Source organism: Drosophila gunungcola, unplaced genomic scaffold (genome assembly GCF_025200985.1).
Source record: "Drosophila gunungcola strain Sukarami unplaced genomic scaffold, Dgunungcola_SK_2 000074F, whole genome shotgun sequence".
Lineage (NCBI taxonomy): Eukaryota > Metazoa > Arthropoda > Insecta > Diptera > Drosophilidae > Drosophila > Drosophila gunungcola.
In genome coordinates this window covers 4,446-22,356 of record NW_026453237.1, presented here as the reverse complement: position 1 = coordinate 22,356, position 17,911 = coordinate 4,446, and the positions used below count along the sequence as shown (strand labels likewise).

General features: G+C 34.1%; 1 protein-coding gene across 4 annotated transcripts; it reads right to left on the bottom strand.

Annotated features, from left to right (window-relative positions):
• Nucleotides 1-3,314: 3,314 nt before the first annotated feature.
• On the bottom strand, nucleotides 3,315-15,788 carry LOC128264584 (uncharacterized). Of its 4 annotated transcripts, none has more exons than XM_053000142.1 (6): nucleotides 15,632-15,770; nucleotides 15,247-15,307; nucleotides 13,271-13,896; nucleotides 4,370-4,518; nucleotides 3,808-3,888; nucleotides 3,315-3,738 (listed from the first exon to the last, which is right to left on the bottom strand). In XM_053000142.1, exons 3-6 carry the CDS (start codon nucleotides 13,719-13,721, stop codon nucleotides 3,613-3,615), a joined length of 807 nt encoding a protein of 268 aa, XP_052856102.1. In that variant the 5' UTR covers nucleotides 13,722-13,896; nucleotides 15,247-15,307; nucleotides 15,632-15,770; the 3' UTR covers nucleotides 3,315-3,612. The 4 variants fall into 4 exon arrangements, with proteins under 4 accessions (XP_052856102.1, XP_052856104.1, XP_052856101.1 ...); XM_053000144.1 differs by lacking the exon at nucleotides 15,632-15,770 and adding an exon at nucleotides 15,514-15,603; XM_053000141.1 differs by lacking the exon at nucleotides 15,247-15,307 and having other exon boundaries at nucleotides 15,632-15,788.
• Nucleotides 15,789-17,911: the final 2,123 nt, after the last annotated feature.

Sequence of the window (17,911 nt, the reverse complement as noted above, 5' to 3'; positions counted from 1 at the left end):
CTTATCGGTCTGTTTTATAGCTTCCTGCCCGAATTTATTAGCCGCTACAGAGCCACCCACTAAATTGTAAAATCAATGGCGCCGACAAATTCAAGAACATGCTGCACATACGGGTTTAATCTAATCGTTGATTTTCTTATGCAACCTTTGATTGGACCAATTTTAACTGGCTATCAAGGTAATCTATTTCTGTTGATCAATCCGATAAGAGGCTTTCACCTTCGATGGGGGCATTGTCCATTGACCCCTGGGTAGCGGTATCGATCAGTCTAAACGGAATGTCATTATACTATATTGCTACGCTGTTTTAGTCAACCGATAAGTTTAATTGAATGGTTTCTTATAATGGTGTTTGCTGGCCAGGCCCATAATTGTTCATTGATCGTCACAAATAAGCAACCGATTTAAAAAAAATATTTATAAAAACTTTTCATAATATAATATTAATTATTAATTTAATATTTATATTTAAAAATACAAATTAGTTTACCAAAAGAAAGAAAAAACACAATACACTTCCTCCCAAAAAATTATACACGTGTTGTTTAAGCTATTGTGAAAATATTTGTATATTTTTGTTAAAATTTTTCTGGTATTTAGAATTAGTATTATTATAAAGTATGCATACATACATGATTTTGGATTTGCCTCTTTTGCTAAATTATCGTTAAACATTTTATGACATTTGTTTCATTGTTTTTTGTATTAATTAATAATATTTTAGTTTGTTAAAGATTTTCCATTAGACGATCCCGTTATAACATTGTTTTGGATTACATTAAAAATTGTCAAGTTTAATAGTTTGGTTGTCGACTTGGATTTTGGTTGGTAAGGTTTAAGAAATGTAAAATATTTCCTGCTCTATTATAATTTATATCAATAATAAAGTTTAATAATTGCCAGTCCAAATGGCAGGATATATAGCCCAAAGAATTATTTGTTTACGCTATCTCTTTCATTTTACTGCGATTTTCTATCTTTTTCATATTCCCGCTGTTGAAACAGTTTGCTATTTATTAACGTGAAATATTAGCTTTTATTTCGAAAAATTCTAGAAAATATTTCAAACTTGAGAAATTCCCTCAAATTTGATATAATAAGTGAATTCCCTTTAATTTCGTAAATTTTATTTAACACAGAACGTTTTTAAAATTGTAATTGCGTTTTATTCAATTTGCATCAATTCAGATATCGAAATCCAAGGAGCTTTATATCCTGCCCATAGTCCACTTCGGTTATAAAAACATTTTTTTTTGAGGATCTTTGGGTTACGGTTAATGGCAAAGCGCTTAAGCTAGGAAAAAAATGTTTTCGGTTGTTTCACAACACTGCTATCTATAACTAAAATCAATAAAAACAAATGAATTATGTTTTCTAATATTATCTTTAGATATTATTCGTGTGATTTGTTCTTTATTAAGTTGGTAATTAAAGCCAATTTGCATTTGTTAGTTGAGTCTATGATAAAATTTGTTAAGCGCGCTTCGAATCTGCCCTTCTCACTATCCTTCCTGATCTTGTTTAATTAAAATTTGTCATTTGTCTTATCAGATATTTGGATTGATGTATGTATATATATATTTTTTGTATATATATATAATTTCTGTTATGGATCATAATTGGTCAGATGTTGTGGCATATTGAATTGTACATTCAGTTAATTAGTAATTTTCTTCTTCATTTTCCCCTTACTCTCTGAGCTACATTTCGCTTTCCTCGGATTTACTGCTTGATCTGAATAGTTTTTTACCATATTATGGCGTATATACTTTAGTAAACATTTATTATTTACAGTTGCGCTTATGCATTTTAAAGCAAACATAATTTCACAGCCGTACTCCACACTCTCGGATATTCCCGCATTTTATATTTATTGTTAATTGTATTTTGCTTTGATGTGCTGTCAAGTGAAAAAAATTTGACCAACTTTCCGCATATTGATTTTTTTTTTATCATTTCTATTTAAATGTAATATTTTGTTTGGTTGCTGGTCCTGCTATATCTCTAGATTTATTTACTACAATAATAGATTTATATATAAATAGAAAGAGACGGAGATGGCTTCAGAGTCATTATAGCCTAAAGTTGAAACGAGATCTATTCCTTGTGAGGGGATTTTATTTTTCCTACATATCTACTAAGCTTTGCCGAACGTTTTTCCGCTCTTCGCTGATTATGCAATTGATTTATCCAAATGGGAAAAGTAAAACCTATCGAGCGAGTGAACATAAGAGTTAGTTTTCATTAGTTATTATTATTAGATCGTTAACGGGTTTACCTTAGGCAATTTTTCTTACACACAATATGGGATTTTTTAATTGGTTAACTACTCGTTTATGCTAGGCCTTTTTTTGCTCTCAATTACATTACCTAATTGATATATAGAATTAGATTCAATATGATTTGAGTGTGATGTGCGAAGTAAGGAGTGTGTGTGTGTGTGTGTGTGTGAGTTTTTTTTTTTTAATTATTTTAGCCTACGATAAAATTAGCACCAATGCAAGAGATAATGATTTTACTCGTGTCCGTGTCTGTTATAATATTTTGAATAAAATGTTGCCAAGATATGTGTAATTTACTACTTTTTTCTAAGATCGAGATTTTACATCGAACTGCCCTTACCGTACATATATATTTAACGTGTCAGATGGTTATTTAAAAAACAGAGCCATCGATAATAAGTAATAGTTTAAAGAAAAATAACAATACTGTCGATATCGTTTCAAACGATAAGCAAATCGATTTCATATTACAATTTTGATATGAAAACATATTTCATGAAGTAATTTAAGACCAAATTCCATATTAGAAATAGGATCAAAAGATTAAAAACTACCGTTATTTTGTTAGTTCAAAACAAAAAAAGAACAGAAAAAAAAAGTTTACTAGGAGCAGGGTCTGATGTGGTGAAATATGTGGTGTATCGTGTGAACATTTCAATTGGATTAAAAAAACCTATCTTCCTAGCTGAAGTTGCCCTTCATTCAGTTAGCTAAACACTAATTAACAATTTTGATCCGGTACAAAGAGCTAGATACTCTTATGTACACTATATGCTTATATATATATATACATATATATATGTATATATATATATATATATTTATCTATATTTACTATAGAGTCTTAGGAGCTAGAGACTGTCTTATACGTTCGCTTGATGAGTTTGTTCTGGTTTCTTGGTGTTGCTTACTCATATATACTTAGGTAGATGTAAATGTTTATGCTATATATCTGCTGGATCTACCGATTCGTTTCCGATCACATTGAATGTATTCGAAAATGTTGCTGCTGCTATTGAGGGGTACTTTATACCTTATCCCAACTCTACCTGTTCCATGTCCTTTTGAAATTGTTATTGTACCTATTATAAGTCTGGGGATATATAAGTGAAAACCTACGCATCGATGACACGATGCATTTTGCTTCCTCTAAAGTTAATGCTCAGACAAATCGCTGTGTATATCTGGCCTGGGTTTTTGCTTATTACACTGTAATAATTTTCAAGAGAGTCCTACACCTTAGGAGCCACAAAAAAATGAGGAGGTTCTGATTTCGCTTCGCTTAGCATCGCCATAAATTCATCTCCATCTCTTGCTATTTGACGTCAAGTTATAAGTTCATGAAGCTGTTGCCCAGAAATCCCAGCATTATGGTGGACATGGCTATCGGGGCGAGTTGCACATTCGAGGCTGTACTGTTCCCGGCCAATATCTCGGCCCTCTTTCGCATTCGTTCCTATCGAGAGATTAGAAAAGATATATTTTAAAAATTCTACAAAATTCAGATACCCCAGGGATTACTCACCTGGTACAGTTTGTCCTCGCCAGGCGGATCCAAACATTCGAACTCACAGCAACGTTCGCCGACCCGAAAGTTTTTGCAAAACTAAATGGGAGAATGAAATTTGTATTAGTAGGAAATTCAAAATTCTGGATATTGTAAAATAAACTTTATATTCGTTCCAAATTTCACTTAAAACACATTATGATATTTGGAGTTTTACGTTTACCTCTGACACACCCATTACTTATATAATATAATTAGTTTGAACTATTGACTGTAAAACGAAATAAATGAGCATACCAAATTGGTCTGACAGAATTCGAGATATTAAATGAAATACGTTTAGACAGTTATATCTTGATTTTTTTAAATACACCAAATTTTGTTCAGATTTTTTAAAAATTATAAGGAATTTAAGGTTAAATTACCAATTAATTATTTTTTGAAATATGTAAATATCGATTTATCTTGAGCTTTTCGATTTAATTTCAAGCGGTTTCGTATCTTTTCAGAGCTTTGGTTATAATAACTGATTTATTGTAATTTAAAATAAGACTTTATTGAATCAAACGTGGGCACTCACGTAGGGCGGATCACAGTAGATGGCCTTGCACCAGAGTGGTTCGGAGTGGTAGCAGACGCAGAGGCTACAAACTCCGGGTCCGGGCACGTACAGCATTCCGTGGTTTACCTTGTTGCCCTGAAAGTCAACGCAATCCTCTTCGAGTGCAGCTGAAAAATCAGAAACAAAAAAACACTTGGTTATTCAATTGCGGTTTCATTCAATATACTCAAGTCGTTTTGATGGGCTAAGAGATTAGGCATATGTTGGCGCCCTGGTAAATGCTCCAATGCTCCACTTTAATCCGGACAGTCCGGCGCTTGATCCCCCGGATCAGCGACTATCAATTTAAGTGAACCGAGGTCATATGCCGACTCGCTCGAATCGAAAGCCAGATAATACGTGTTTTGCGCCGTTTGCGATTTGATTTGCCTGATTTTCATTAATTTAATAACAAATTTATGAATGAATAAATGTGGAAGAAGTTACATAACGTTTTGGTAAAAATTGTTAGAAAACAAAAATGTCAAGTTATTTATTATTCGGTTTGCCCTTAAAATGCTTACTTTATCAGCCAAAGTTATACGAAAATGTTGGTGTTTATTTCTGCTGGCCATAAAATTTAAGAGAAAATATAATTAAAACAGCCTTAGAATTATATACAAAAAATTCAAATAGTTTTTAGCTATAAATTTTCCAGTAAACCTTTTTAAAATTATTAAAAACAACATTTTTGTCTGCAATAGCAATTTAAATAGCTAAAAAACTCCCCATAAGAAAACAATAATAAACATTTAATTAGGTTAAGACAGATAAAGATGACAGTTGTAACAGTCTAAAATTATTTTTAAAGTCGGGAGACATTGGTAGCTTAAAAATTTTATTTGGAGAATAAATTTCCCATGTTGGAATATAATTTTGAAGGGGTGCAATAGTAGGATAGTGCCACTGACAGTTGAAAATGTGTGGGGACAGACAGCTGGCAGATTCGTGAAGGATGGGGTCAACGGGGTGCCCCGAAGGATGGGCATTTGCTTAGCTTTCCGCCGAAGACTCAAAAAAATCTCCGTTGAAAATATTTTTTTTATGTGATTTGAAAAAATGTAATATATCTGTAATTTAAAGCTTTGAACTGTTCGTTATTAGCTTCTCATACAATTAGTAAATATAAAATAAATACTGTAAAATATTTTTTGCAGTGTAATTGTTGGCAGACAATTTTGTTCTTTCGCTGTTTTGCCAGTTTTCTTTTCACTTTTTGGGAGTTGCAGCCTTCTGAATTGGGGGGCGGCGCCATTTGGGCGGAAGCTGCAGTTGTCTGTTCACTTTATTTGTTTGCCCTTTTCGCAATTTCGTCTTTCTTCTGCTGTTTACCACGATTTTCCGCCATTGCAGCCAACATTCGCAGGAAAAGCACGTGCTTTTCGTTCTTTACACATTTTGTGCCGGGTTTTCCCCGCTTTCCTAGCCCGCCTTCTCTTTTTTGCAGTTTTCCTTATTTTCTCCCATCTTTTCTCACCTTACACTTTCATTCGCTGCAGTCCTCGTTTTAAGATCGTTGAATAATTAAAAGCAAGCATTCAACTTTCGTGCGCCAGCTGTCGCCCAAACAATTTAGCTGTGTCCTGGGTCAAAGTTTAGCAGGCCACCCACCCCCCACCCCCCTCCAGCCATCAGCCGAACCACCCAACGCCCCACTTTCACCCACCGTCTGTTTAACCTTCGCCCTTCTTTGTGGATACCTCTCACTGAGGCAAAAGTGTGCGAATATATATTGTGGAAAAGAACATTTTTTGGAGGAAATTAATGCCAAATAAAAACAAAAGGAGTTAAATTTAATTTAAATTAAAAATTAGTTGATAAACAAAATTATAGAACACTGATTTGATTGACAAAAAGTTGTGCAAAATTGATCGTTTTTAAAGGCAAGGGAAATCTTTTTTAAAATTTAAATTACATGTTTTTCTCTTGTTTAATATTATTTTATTTAAAGTTAAAATGTTCTATAGCAAGCTTATTTTAAATAATACTTTTTTTTTCAATTCGTAAGATTTAAATACCGCTATTTTTTGGAGGAAATTAATGCCAAATTAAAACAAAAGAAGTTAATTTTCAAATTAAAAATTAGTTGGTAAACAAAATTATAGAACACTGATTTGATTGACAAAAAGTTGTGCAAAATTTATGGTTTTTAAAAGCAAGGGAATTCTTTTTTAAAACTTAAATTACATGTTTTTCTCTTGTTTAATATTATTTTATTTAAAGTTAAAATGTTCTATAACAAGCTTATTTTAAATAATACTTTTTTTTTCAATTCGTAAAGATTTAAATACCGCTATTTATATTTTTTTAATCAAAGGCACACGTTTTCAAATTTCAATTATTTTTTGTGGTTTAAGCATGTCAATTTGGTAAATTTTTTAAAGTGCTTTGGTCGTCTTTTATACTGCAAAATGCATTTCATGGTAGTATTATTTACAATTATGTTTATTACTTTTTAATGCCTGTCGTTTTCATTTCCACCTGACCCGAGTGTTGAGAATCCGGTCGACGGACATGGGGTTTTCTGGGGTGGGATTTTCATGGGAGGGTTTTCAGGGGGTTTTTTTTGATGCGTCCAGGGCCGCGACTCACTTATAAATAGCTTTTGCTGTGACATTTTACAAGGCGCCTCTCCAGCTCTTCACAAACACATCCTTTTCGAGTGAGTGATGCTTTTTTTTGTTTTCCCTTTGGTCAGGGGAATTCATCTGAAATGCGTTTAAATTGGTCCTTTGTCCTTTGTTCTATTTTCAGGGAAAATCAATGCTCGACTCTTTAAATGCAGTTTCCATTTCCACGCCAATTGTGCAGCTCGAAACTTTGTGACATTTTGCAATTAGAAAATTAGCAGTGCACTTAGTGTGTGTGTTTTACGGCCATTTGAAATAATTAGGGTTTGAAAAGGAGCCGAGCAAATTGAGGGAGATCAAAATGAGTGCACTCAATTCACAATTCACTTTCAATTGGCCTGCAATTGAGTTTGATTTATACGCTTTGGCTCAATTGACTTTGACCTCGCCTGACAATTGTATATATAAATAGATAAAAATATAAACGCATGTTTATCTGTCAATACATCTTTGCTTTCATTTCGTTCAGTTTGGGTGGTAATTTATGTTTTTCACTTGAATTTCTATGACAGTTTATGTGTGTAATGAGATTAGTTAATTTTCTATTTTAATTCAATGGGATTTCCCCAATTGAATAAATATAAAAAGAAATGATGCGTTTTAGGGTTTTGAAAATAAACTTATGTTAAGTTCGGCATTCATTTTGACTTCATTTAATTTGAATTATTTTCGCATAAAAAACACTTTTTACTGTCTGAAATGAAAGCATTTAATTAGTTTGTTTGTTTGCAATTAAATCTTGTTAAAATTATAAAATTACTTTTAGTGACTTCAAATGTCTGCAGGTTAGTAGAAAGGGCCATTAAATATTTATGTCAAAACAACTCGAAACAAAACAGTTCTTTTAATAAAAGATGTCATTTTAACCTTAATAAATTTGCAGCGGAAATGTGAGAAGCTAACTTTCAATGTCGAACGCCATACGCCACTTTCCCGAACTTGACAAGCAGAATGCTAAAGAGATTTTCCGCTTTTCCCACTTGTGGCCAATTCAAAACGTTGGCTGGCCAACAACAATGAGTCTCTTTCCAGGAAAAAAAAATTGAATGAAATGCACTGCCACAGTTGCAGCCTTGTGTCGAAGCAGTTTATAAATGCCTAAGCGGGGGAAAAGCGCTGAAAGCCGGGGGAAAGTCGGTGGAAAGCCGTAGAGAAAGCCGGAAGGGTAGGGAACGGAAGGGAAGGGAGGGGAAGGGGGTGGCAAAGTGGCAGGGTCACGGTGGAATCGTTGAGTGAGTGCAGCCATCAAGTTTTCCACTTTTGCTGCCTGCTTTACGGCTCTCTTTTGCCACTCTATGCACAGTAAAAATATACATTATGTAGAAGTAAACTTTATTTTTTTAAAATGAATTTCGTGTTTAATGTTTAATAATATATATGTTATAATGTAACACACGAGAGAGATGCAAGTCACAATATATGGTTGATTGGGTTCACAAATGAAATACGATTGAAATAGAAGCAAGACTTTGATTTTAAATTTTTGATAACAAATATAAAATCAATTTTTGTTAAAAAACCGACCTAAGTTCAGAAAAAAGTTAAAATTTAAAGCCGCAGCACAAGGGAATGTTAGCCTTACATTTTGATTTCGATATTTTATTAGATTAGAGCAATGAATGAAAATAAGATATATTAGAGCTAAGAATATTATTATCTCTTTTTCATTTGTACATGTTTTGTTTTGTTGTATGATTTGCATTCGTATTGCCAATCAATGGCCGTCACTAATAAGACTTTTCCAAGTGCGGGCAAATGGAAAAGCTCGTGAAAGACGGTCGAAACATATGTGGTCATTTGTTTTGGCTTAAGTCTCGACTGGCGAACTGCTAACGGAAGCGAAGATTGTTAAACCAATGTTGAATGCTATGGTGCAGTGTAATTAGCCCGGTCACGTCGTTGCCTTCCTTTGCCTTTGCCTTTACCTTCACCTTTTTCTTTCCTACACATTTCCCCTTCCGTAATGTCACTTTCGGCTCTTGCCTCTTGATTTTGGTGCCTGTCAACGTGTCGTATGCGTAATGGGCCAAGAGTAGTCAAAGTTTAAAATTGCGGCACGTGTGGTGTTAGAATCCAGTTAAAAATTAAATTGAAAGTTTCCGTTGACTTATAACTATCAATTGGGATTGTCGTAATTAAAAAAAAGTTATGTAGAAGGTCAACGACTCAATAGAAAAATGAATTAGCTACTTTAAATGTCAGGTGTATAATATTGTGTATTAAAAGTATATAATTTTTTTGTAACGCTTTTTATTAAGAACACACTTGTGTGTGCACGATGAGTGCCACGCGATTTAAAAAGCCAAGAAGGGCCATTGGATGACCCTGACTGAACGATTTAGGCCCAGATAAGCCGTTGAACGAATCGATTGCCCATCCGATTGCATCGTTGACCATAATCACCCGTTGGCGATGGCATCTCGAGTGGCGCACCCAACTCTTGTCACCACTCAACGGTCGATTGATTGCACCACCATCCCCATTCACCATCACAAAACCAATATGGAAACGAGCGGGTGCCCCGGACAATGTAATTAGCTGAAACGCAACGCTCCACCATCGATCGGGGCATTATATATAACCTAATACCCAGTTGAAGTGGTTGGAGATATACTTTTTTTATTCGGAGTTAAAGAACTTATTTATTCTATAAATAAGTGTATAATGGGAATTGAGAGATATTAATGTATCGATACTTCGATAACAAAATGTCGATAACATATGTGTTATATATAAGCTGAAAATGTTTTCCCATCGATGGGTGCTATTTTTATACCCTTGCAGAGGGTATTATAATTTCAGTCAGAAGTTTGCAACGCAGTGAAGGAGACGTTTCCGACCCTATAAAGTATATATATTCTTGATCAGCATCACTAGTAGAGTCGATCTAGCCATGTCCGTCTGTCCGTCCGTCTGTCCGTCTGTCCGTCCGTTTATATGCAAACTAGTCTCTCAGTTTTAAAGCTATCTGCATGAAACTTTTTCAAAAGTTGTCTTTCTATTGCAGGTAGTATATAAGTCGGAACGAGCCGGATCGGACGACTATAGCATATAGCTCCCATAGGAACAATCGGAAAAATAAATGAAAAAAAATTATAACTTTGCTGTTTTTCAATTTTTTGTTTAGTTCTTCGACATTTAGTAATGGTTAAATACTTCCGATTTACGGTTTAAATTTCATCAAAATCGGACGACTATAGCATATAGCTCCCATAGGAACAATCGGAAAAATAAATGAAAAAAATTATAACTTTGCTGTTTTTCAATTTTTTGTTTAGTTCTTCGACATTTAGTAATAGTTACATATTTCCGATTTACGGTTTAAATTTCATCAAAGTCGGACGACTATATCATATAGCTCCCATAGGAACAATCGGAAAAATAAATGAAAAAAAATTATAACTTTTCTGTTTTTTATTTTTTTGTTTAGTTCTTCGACATTTAGTAATGGTTAAATATTTCCGATTTACGGATTAAATTTCATCAAAGTCGGACGACTATATCATATAGCTCCCATAGGAACAATCGGAAAAATAAATGAAAAAAATTATAACTTTTCTGTTTTTTAATTTTTTGTTTAGTTCTTCGACATATAGCAATGGTTAAATATTTCAGAATTATGGTTTAAATTTTATCAAAATCGGACGTCTATATCATATAGCTCCCTTAGAAATAATAAAAATATATAAAATAACTATCAAATAATTGAGCTGCAAATCATCATAGCTTCAATGTTTTTAAACATATACGAAAGTAAATCATAATTTTAATGTTTTCAAAAATGTTTAATTCTTGCAATAGCTGCAAGGGTATATGAACTTCGGCTTGCCGAAGTTTGCTTTCTTTCTTGTTTTTTCTTGAGGTAAGATAATGAATTTATTTCTGATACTATCGAAATTGTTAATAATATGTCTTTTCGATTATAATGTTATCAACATTACAAAAAAATAATAAAACTTGCTATATTTTAAATTCTAGTAATTATACTTATTTTCGATAGCCAACATTTTTGCCGATTTATCATAAAGTTTTTAATGAAATTAATACTATTCTTATAATTCTTGCCTTTTTAAGTCCAGACTTTCCATCACTGCTTTGGGCCAGCACTTAACCCACTGGTACCCACAAAAGACAGCATGCAACTACTTAACCCTAGCGCCACTAAGTATGCTATAGAATGGCATTGAATGCCTAAAGATTGATGGAGGATATCGTTCGATATCCATCTTATTCGTGATGAATCATCAGCACTCAAGTGCCGCTCACATGTTCCAATTTCTTCTATGCTTCTGGTTTTGTTCTAACATTCAAATTTGTGTTACCAAAATGGGTAGGTGAAGGGTGATGGTTGGAAAAAACAGGGTTAGAACAGCCGTGTACGTTGCATGTGCAAAGTCAAGGTTGTATCCAACTTACTAACAACTCAAACTGCTCAATAGAAAACAAACATACACGGCTGGGAAAAAGCCCATCAAGTTGGTACAAAAAATTCTGAAGCTAAATAATGGTTCTATATATTTGCAAAAGTTTAAATTTAATAAAACAATTCTTAAAAGTCTTAATACCTTTCAGTTTTGTTATACGTTTGTCTTTTATAATTTTAAAAATGTATTCGAATGAATTTTGCATTGGAGGCAAATTTAATTTATGAAAAGAATAATTTTTTCTAATTAGTTTTAATTCTTATCCTTAAATTTCTACTTATTTTTGTATTTCAATATATTTTAAATACAATTTTTTTGATGTTGCTTCAATTTGCGTTCCTATTTTTTGTTCACTGCTGTTTTACCCTTTTTTGAGGATCTCAAGACTTTTCCCATTTGGCTGGCAATTGTTTATGGCTCGACTCCGACTGGCACATAAAAGGAAAACAGAATCATCAAATTTGATTGAGCACTGGCAAGGTAAGCCACAGTAAACATTCGATTTATAGAATGAAAAAATTAGAATAAAAAAATACCCACACTTCAGTCATTCCTATTACTTTGGCAACCAAATGTATATTGATTTCAAGCTCAAGGTTTTCTTTGGGACTTTGCTTGCAAATAAATATGAATTATTACTTTGTCTATTTTTGGCGAGATAAATGCTTTTAAAATTGTAATTTGAATTTGGCAGCTAAATTTGGTTTGCAGTTAACACATGACCTTGCTTCCGTACTTTTTGACAGATAAATATTTAAATTTAAGCCATTTGAGATTTCCTTGTGAGAATTTATTTAAACAAAATAATGGCTTTGCCTGCACTTAACCAATGTCCTCAAACGTATACATTTGCGTAGCTAAGCTATTGATTTTAAATATCTAGGGAACTCATTGGGAATATTCACTGTAATAGGCAGATTTATGGCCGACTCACTGGCGCCTTAGAAAGTGGAGTGTTGGCTTGGTGTTTGCAACCTTCGCTATATGTAAATTTCGCCAAAGTACAAAGCACCAGAAAGTATCAAACCAAATCAGGCTGACATTGTTATGTTATACCACAAAATTCCTTTTCTGTGAAACATTTCAGATCGCAATTTTATTCTGGATAATCGCATCATTAGAGCGCATTAAAACTGTTTCGATTAAGGTGCTGACAAAGAAATGCTGCTAACGAGAAATTGCAAATGAATACGGCTATTAGGTTGGACCTTAGTAGCTTTTGATTTTTATTTTTTATTTATATATATTATTTTTATTATATTATCTTATCAATTGTTTTGAGATACCTATTTTGATATTTTGTAATATAACTCATTTTTATGGAAATGTTGCACGATTGTTTTTTGAATCTCCAAAGATCTTAAGCTTAAAAAATATGTTCAAAGTTTTGTGGCTAATATTTAAATGAAGGGAGATCTTTAAGACATATTTTCGATTGTGATTACAAGCTTAAGAGTTTGGCAATTATTTTTTTTAATAAAATGGAATATTATTTCTTCAGTGAAACAAAGTTTGAGTAAAATAACAATTTTAAACGCCACCTTTCTCATCCCAATTTAGATGTACTGGTTTTTTTTTAGAGATTCCTAGTAAATATTTGTTTTTAATAATATCAAAATTTGATTAAGGCACCACCGTAGATTCATTTCTGTAATCCCTTAAAGGTTTGGGTAAATTATTCAAATAATCCGAGAACTTCCCTTGAAGAATCCAAAAGATTGATCTTAAAGGATTTGTGTTTGAAGAGGTCCAGCCTAGGGCTTATTATTTCCCAGATACTATCGCACCGAAGAAAGGCATGGGGCAACGAATTAAATGCTAATTACCTGTAAAGGGGCTGAGGCAGCCCAGCAGGCAGAGGGCCAAAAGCAGCCGGGCGATTGGGTAAGTTGGCAGCCAAAGCCACATCGACGTCATCGGTGGCAGCCACGCCCCCAGGCGTTGCAAGTACGATTGTTGATGTTGTTGCTGCTGTTGTTGCTGCTGTTGCTGCTGCTGTTGTTGCTGCTGTTGCTGCTGCATGGTTGGTGTTGCTGTTGTGCAGCCTCGTTGACGTCGCCTTGTCGTTTGCGGCCCATTGATTGTTATTGCTTTAGTTGCTGCATTTGCTGCAGTTGCTGCTGCTCCTCCTGTTGTTGCTGCTGTTGCTGGCGTTGCTGTTGGTGCCGCTGCTACTGGTTTGATTGGTGTTGCTGCAGCTGCTGCTGCTGCTGCTGCTGCTGCACCTACTGCTATTATGTTTGGGCTTGGTAGGCGCCACGTCGCTGCTTTTGTCATTGTCAGGCGTTGATTTTGAACTTGGCGGCGGCGACGGCTGTTGGTTCTGCACTTGCAGCAAATGTTGCTGTTGCTGTTGCTGCTGCTGCTATGCTGTTTATTTTACTTCTTGTGTTGCAATTGCTGCTGCAATTATTCTTTTTGAGTTGCTGCTGCTTCTTCGCATGTCCTTGCACTGTTTGTAGATAAGTGTGTGTGTAAATAATATAAAACATACGACTGAATAAACAAAATGTGTTGTGCTTGTTTGTTACCCATTCACTTTAAAAACGTAAGTTTAACTGTTCTATCCATCCCATCTGTGATGGGACAGTTCTTTTAAGTTTTTAATTCATTAATTACAGTGTCTAAAAGTTGCCTACCATGTAATTGAAGGTCCAATCTAGTTTCCAAAGGTTACTGTCATACATTTTAAATCAGATTTTTAATTCAAAAAAAGTCTCTAGTGGCTTAAAAACATACCTTTCCACTTTGTAATATGTTTAATTGTGCTTAAATATTTATACAAAAAACTTTATTTAAATTAATGATTAGAATAGATAACCTTAAATTGAAAAAAATTTTATATCAATGCCTACTTTTCAAAATATTTTTGCTGTTAATAAATTTGAGTTTAGAATTTGTTTTTCAATGCCTTTTCTCCAAAATTTTAATGTGATGATTTCGAATATTAAAGAATTGATTTATAATTTTAAGTAAACTTGATATTAAAATTTGATTAGATATGCACTTATCTTTTTTTTTAGTGCTTTACAAATTTTACCAGAAACATCATAGTAGAAACATAATGGTGAGTTTTCAGATTCTAATTTTAATTTAATAATTTGTTTTTATAGAAAATAACAAAAAAATTATTTTTTTTTAAGTGGATTTCGAAAGAAAAATGCAAGGCTATTGCTTTGGTGTTTAGATTGTATCTGCAAAAAGGTCTCTAAGTTCTGGCCACTGTTGTGGCCAAAAAGTTTCTCTGCATTGTGTCGACAGACAGTTTTTGGCAGCAAATCCACCTCTGCTTGTACGTTTATGGATGTGTGTGTTCGGGTGTGTGTGTGTGTGTTTTTTGGGGGTGGTGGCCATACTCAGGGGGTGTGTGTTGGGTGTCCAATCAGCTGTTCGGCGGTTCCTTGTTTGGCAGCCGAATGGCTTGTTTACAAAGCTTCTGGCTGGTTTATTTTTTGTCTTTTCGTCTTTTTTTTTGCTACCACGGATGAACGGATTTTGGCTCTTTTCTGTTGCCAAAAACAGAAAATTGCACACACCCAAATACACAAGCAGATGGGATGTCTTTAATTCGAATCATATAAATTATTTGCATGCGTTTGGGCCAAGACAACGACAAGTTCGAGTTTCACTTAACGCCGTTTTATGGAATTTCCTTCTTTCAAGCACACAAACACACTCGCACACAAACACACACACACACACACACTCACAGGGGTTCACGCATACGCGCATTGATTTTCCCTTTTCTTTTTTTTTTTTTTTTTTGGCTATTTTTGCTATTTTCAAGGCTCTGCCAACTTACATCTCACGTAAAATGTTTAACTTTGACACCAACAAAATTCCGCACGCAAGCACTAAAAATACTTGACAAAACAAAAAAAAAAAAAGTGAAATGGGAAAACAAAACACAACACAACACAAATTTCCCAGCCACAGTAGCAGAAGCAGCAACAACACGCCTGCCCTTCAGTCCAGTCCAGTCCCCCCGTTTTTGCACCCCGATTTTCCTATTTTCCGAGTCCTTTTTACATCCGACTGTTTGCTGATTGCTTTTTGCTGTTTTGCCCACCGTCTTTGTTGCCTTTGCTGATTTTGTTGATTTTTGCTGCCACTAGTTCTGCTGCTGTTGCTGCTGTTGCTGCTGTTGCTGCTGCTGCTGCAAGTGTAAACTTGGAAACGTGCCGAACCCTCTCAGTCTGCTTCACAATCCGGGCAAGATTCCGATTCCGATGCCGATGCCGATTCGGATTCCGGGTCTGAATCCGGACAGAACCACCGACTGCAGCGTGGGAGAGTCAAGAGCCAACTGACGACGTCGCTGAGGCTGCGCCCCACCAGATGTTGCTGGCGTAGACCAACGGCAGCAGCAACATCGCTGCTCCAACGGCAACATTGTCGTCACGGCAGCAATATCGCAGTCACACTAGCAACATTGCCGTGCAACGCAACGTGTTGCAAGCTTTTGTTCGATTCATCTACGGGTTCAAAGCTTTTACAAAAAATAATAGCCGTCTACTTATCTTAGTATTTTTTCGAACCGGACGAAACTTTTAATTTTCGAGGCTTTGATCCAGGTTTAGAAAAAGGAAGAAATTCTTGAAAAAAGTTTAAAAGCTTTTTTGAGAAACACCACTAAATGTTATATATTAAACTACATATTACTTCCCAGGGTTTCTTGACATTTCAAAAATAAAGGTTTCTTATTAGTTTTATTGTTGTAACTTGGACAAAACAAGGGGCCCACCCATAAGACTGACTGCTTTGTGCAGCTGGCAACCATAGCGATAACACTGAATGTTTTGTACAACAGGTTACCTATTAAATCTATCCAAATCGATTTACAAAAAAATTTATTTTTTTGATAAGGTCATATATTGGAATGTCATACACCGTTGAATTTGTAATTAAATTTCCAATCGAATGGCATTCACGGTTAAAATATTTTCAGATTTTCAAATTTCTGCAAAAAAATGATGATGTACCCCCTTACAAAAAAGTCAGAAATTTGGACAAAAATAAATTTTTCAAAAAACGTTTTTCAAAATTCGGTTTTTTTTGTCAAAACTTAATTAATTGTTTTCAATCGATCAGGGATGGATGGTGTAGGTTGCCAGCTGTTCAAAATAGCAACTCTTTTGACTTTGGGTCTTATTTTGGAAAAGTTACAGCAAAAAGACTCTTCGGGAATAATTTTGTTTGAAAAATCGCCAAAAATCCCAAAAAACACATTAAAAACTAGGTTTTTGTGTCAAAACCCTGGGAAATAATGGTCAAATGTTGAAATGTCATACACCGTTGAATTCGTAATAAAATTTCCAATCGAATAGCAATCACAGTTAAAATTTTTTCAGATTCTCAAATTTCTGCAAAAAATGATGATGTACCCCCTTACAAAAAAGTCAGAAATTTGGACAAAAATAAATTTTTCAAAAAACGTTTTTCAAAATTCGGTTTTTTTTGTCAAAACTTAATTAATTGTTTTCAATCGATCAGGGATGGATGGTGTAGGTTGCCAGCTGTTCAAAATAGCAACTCTTTTGACTTTGGGTCTTATTTTGGAAAAGTTACAGCAAAAAGACTCTTCGGGAATAATTTTGTTTGAAAAATCGCCAAAAATCCCAAAAAACACATTAAAAACTAGGTTTTTGTGTCAAAACCCTGAGAAATAATGGTCAAATGTTGAAATGTCATACACCGTTGAATTCGTAATAAAATTTCCAATCGAATAGCAATCACAGTTAAAATTTTTTCAGATTCTCAAATTTCTGCAAAAAATGATGATGTACCCCCTTACAAAAAAGTCAGAAATTTGAACAAAAATAAATTTTTCAAAAAAACGTTTTTCAAAATTCGGTTTTTTTGTCAAAACTTAATTAAATGTTTTCAATCGATCAGGGTTGGATGGTGTAGGTTGCCAGCTGTTCAAAATAGCAACTCTTTTGACTTTGGGTCTTATTTTGGAAAAGTTACAGCAAAAAGACTCTTCGGGAATAATTTTGTTTGAAAAATCGCCAAAAATCCCAAAAAACACATTAAAAACTTGGTTTTTGTGTCAAAACCCTGGGAAATAATGGTCAAATGTTGGAATGTCATACACCATTGAAATCGTAATAAAATTTCCAATCGAATGGCAATCACAGTTAAAATTTTTTCAGATTCTCAAATTTCTGCAAAAAATGATGATGTACCCCCTTACAAAAAAGTCAGAAATTTGGACAAAAATAAATTTTTCAAAAAACGTTTTTCAAAATTCGGTTTTTTTGTCAAAACTTAATTAATTGTTTTCAATCGATCAGATATGGATGGTGTAGGTTGCCAGCTGTTCAAAATAGCAACTCTTTTGACTTTGGGTCTTATTTTGGAAAAGTTACAGCAAAAAGACTCTTCGGAAATAATTTTGTTTGAAAAATCGCCAAAAATCCCAAAAAACACATTAAAAACTTGGTTTTTGTGTCAAAACCCTGGGA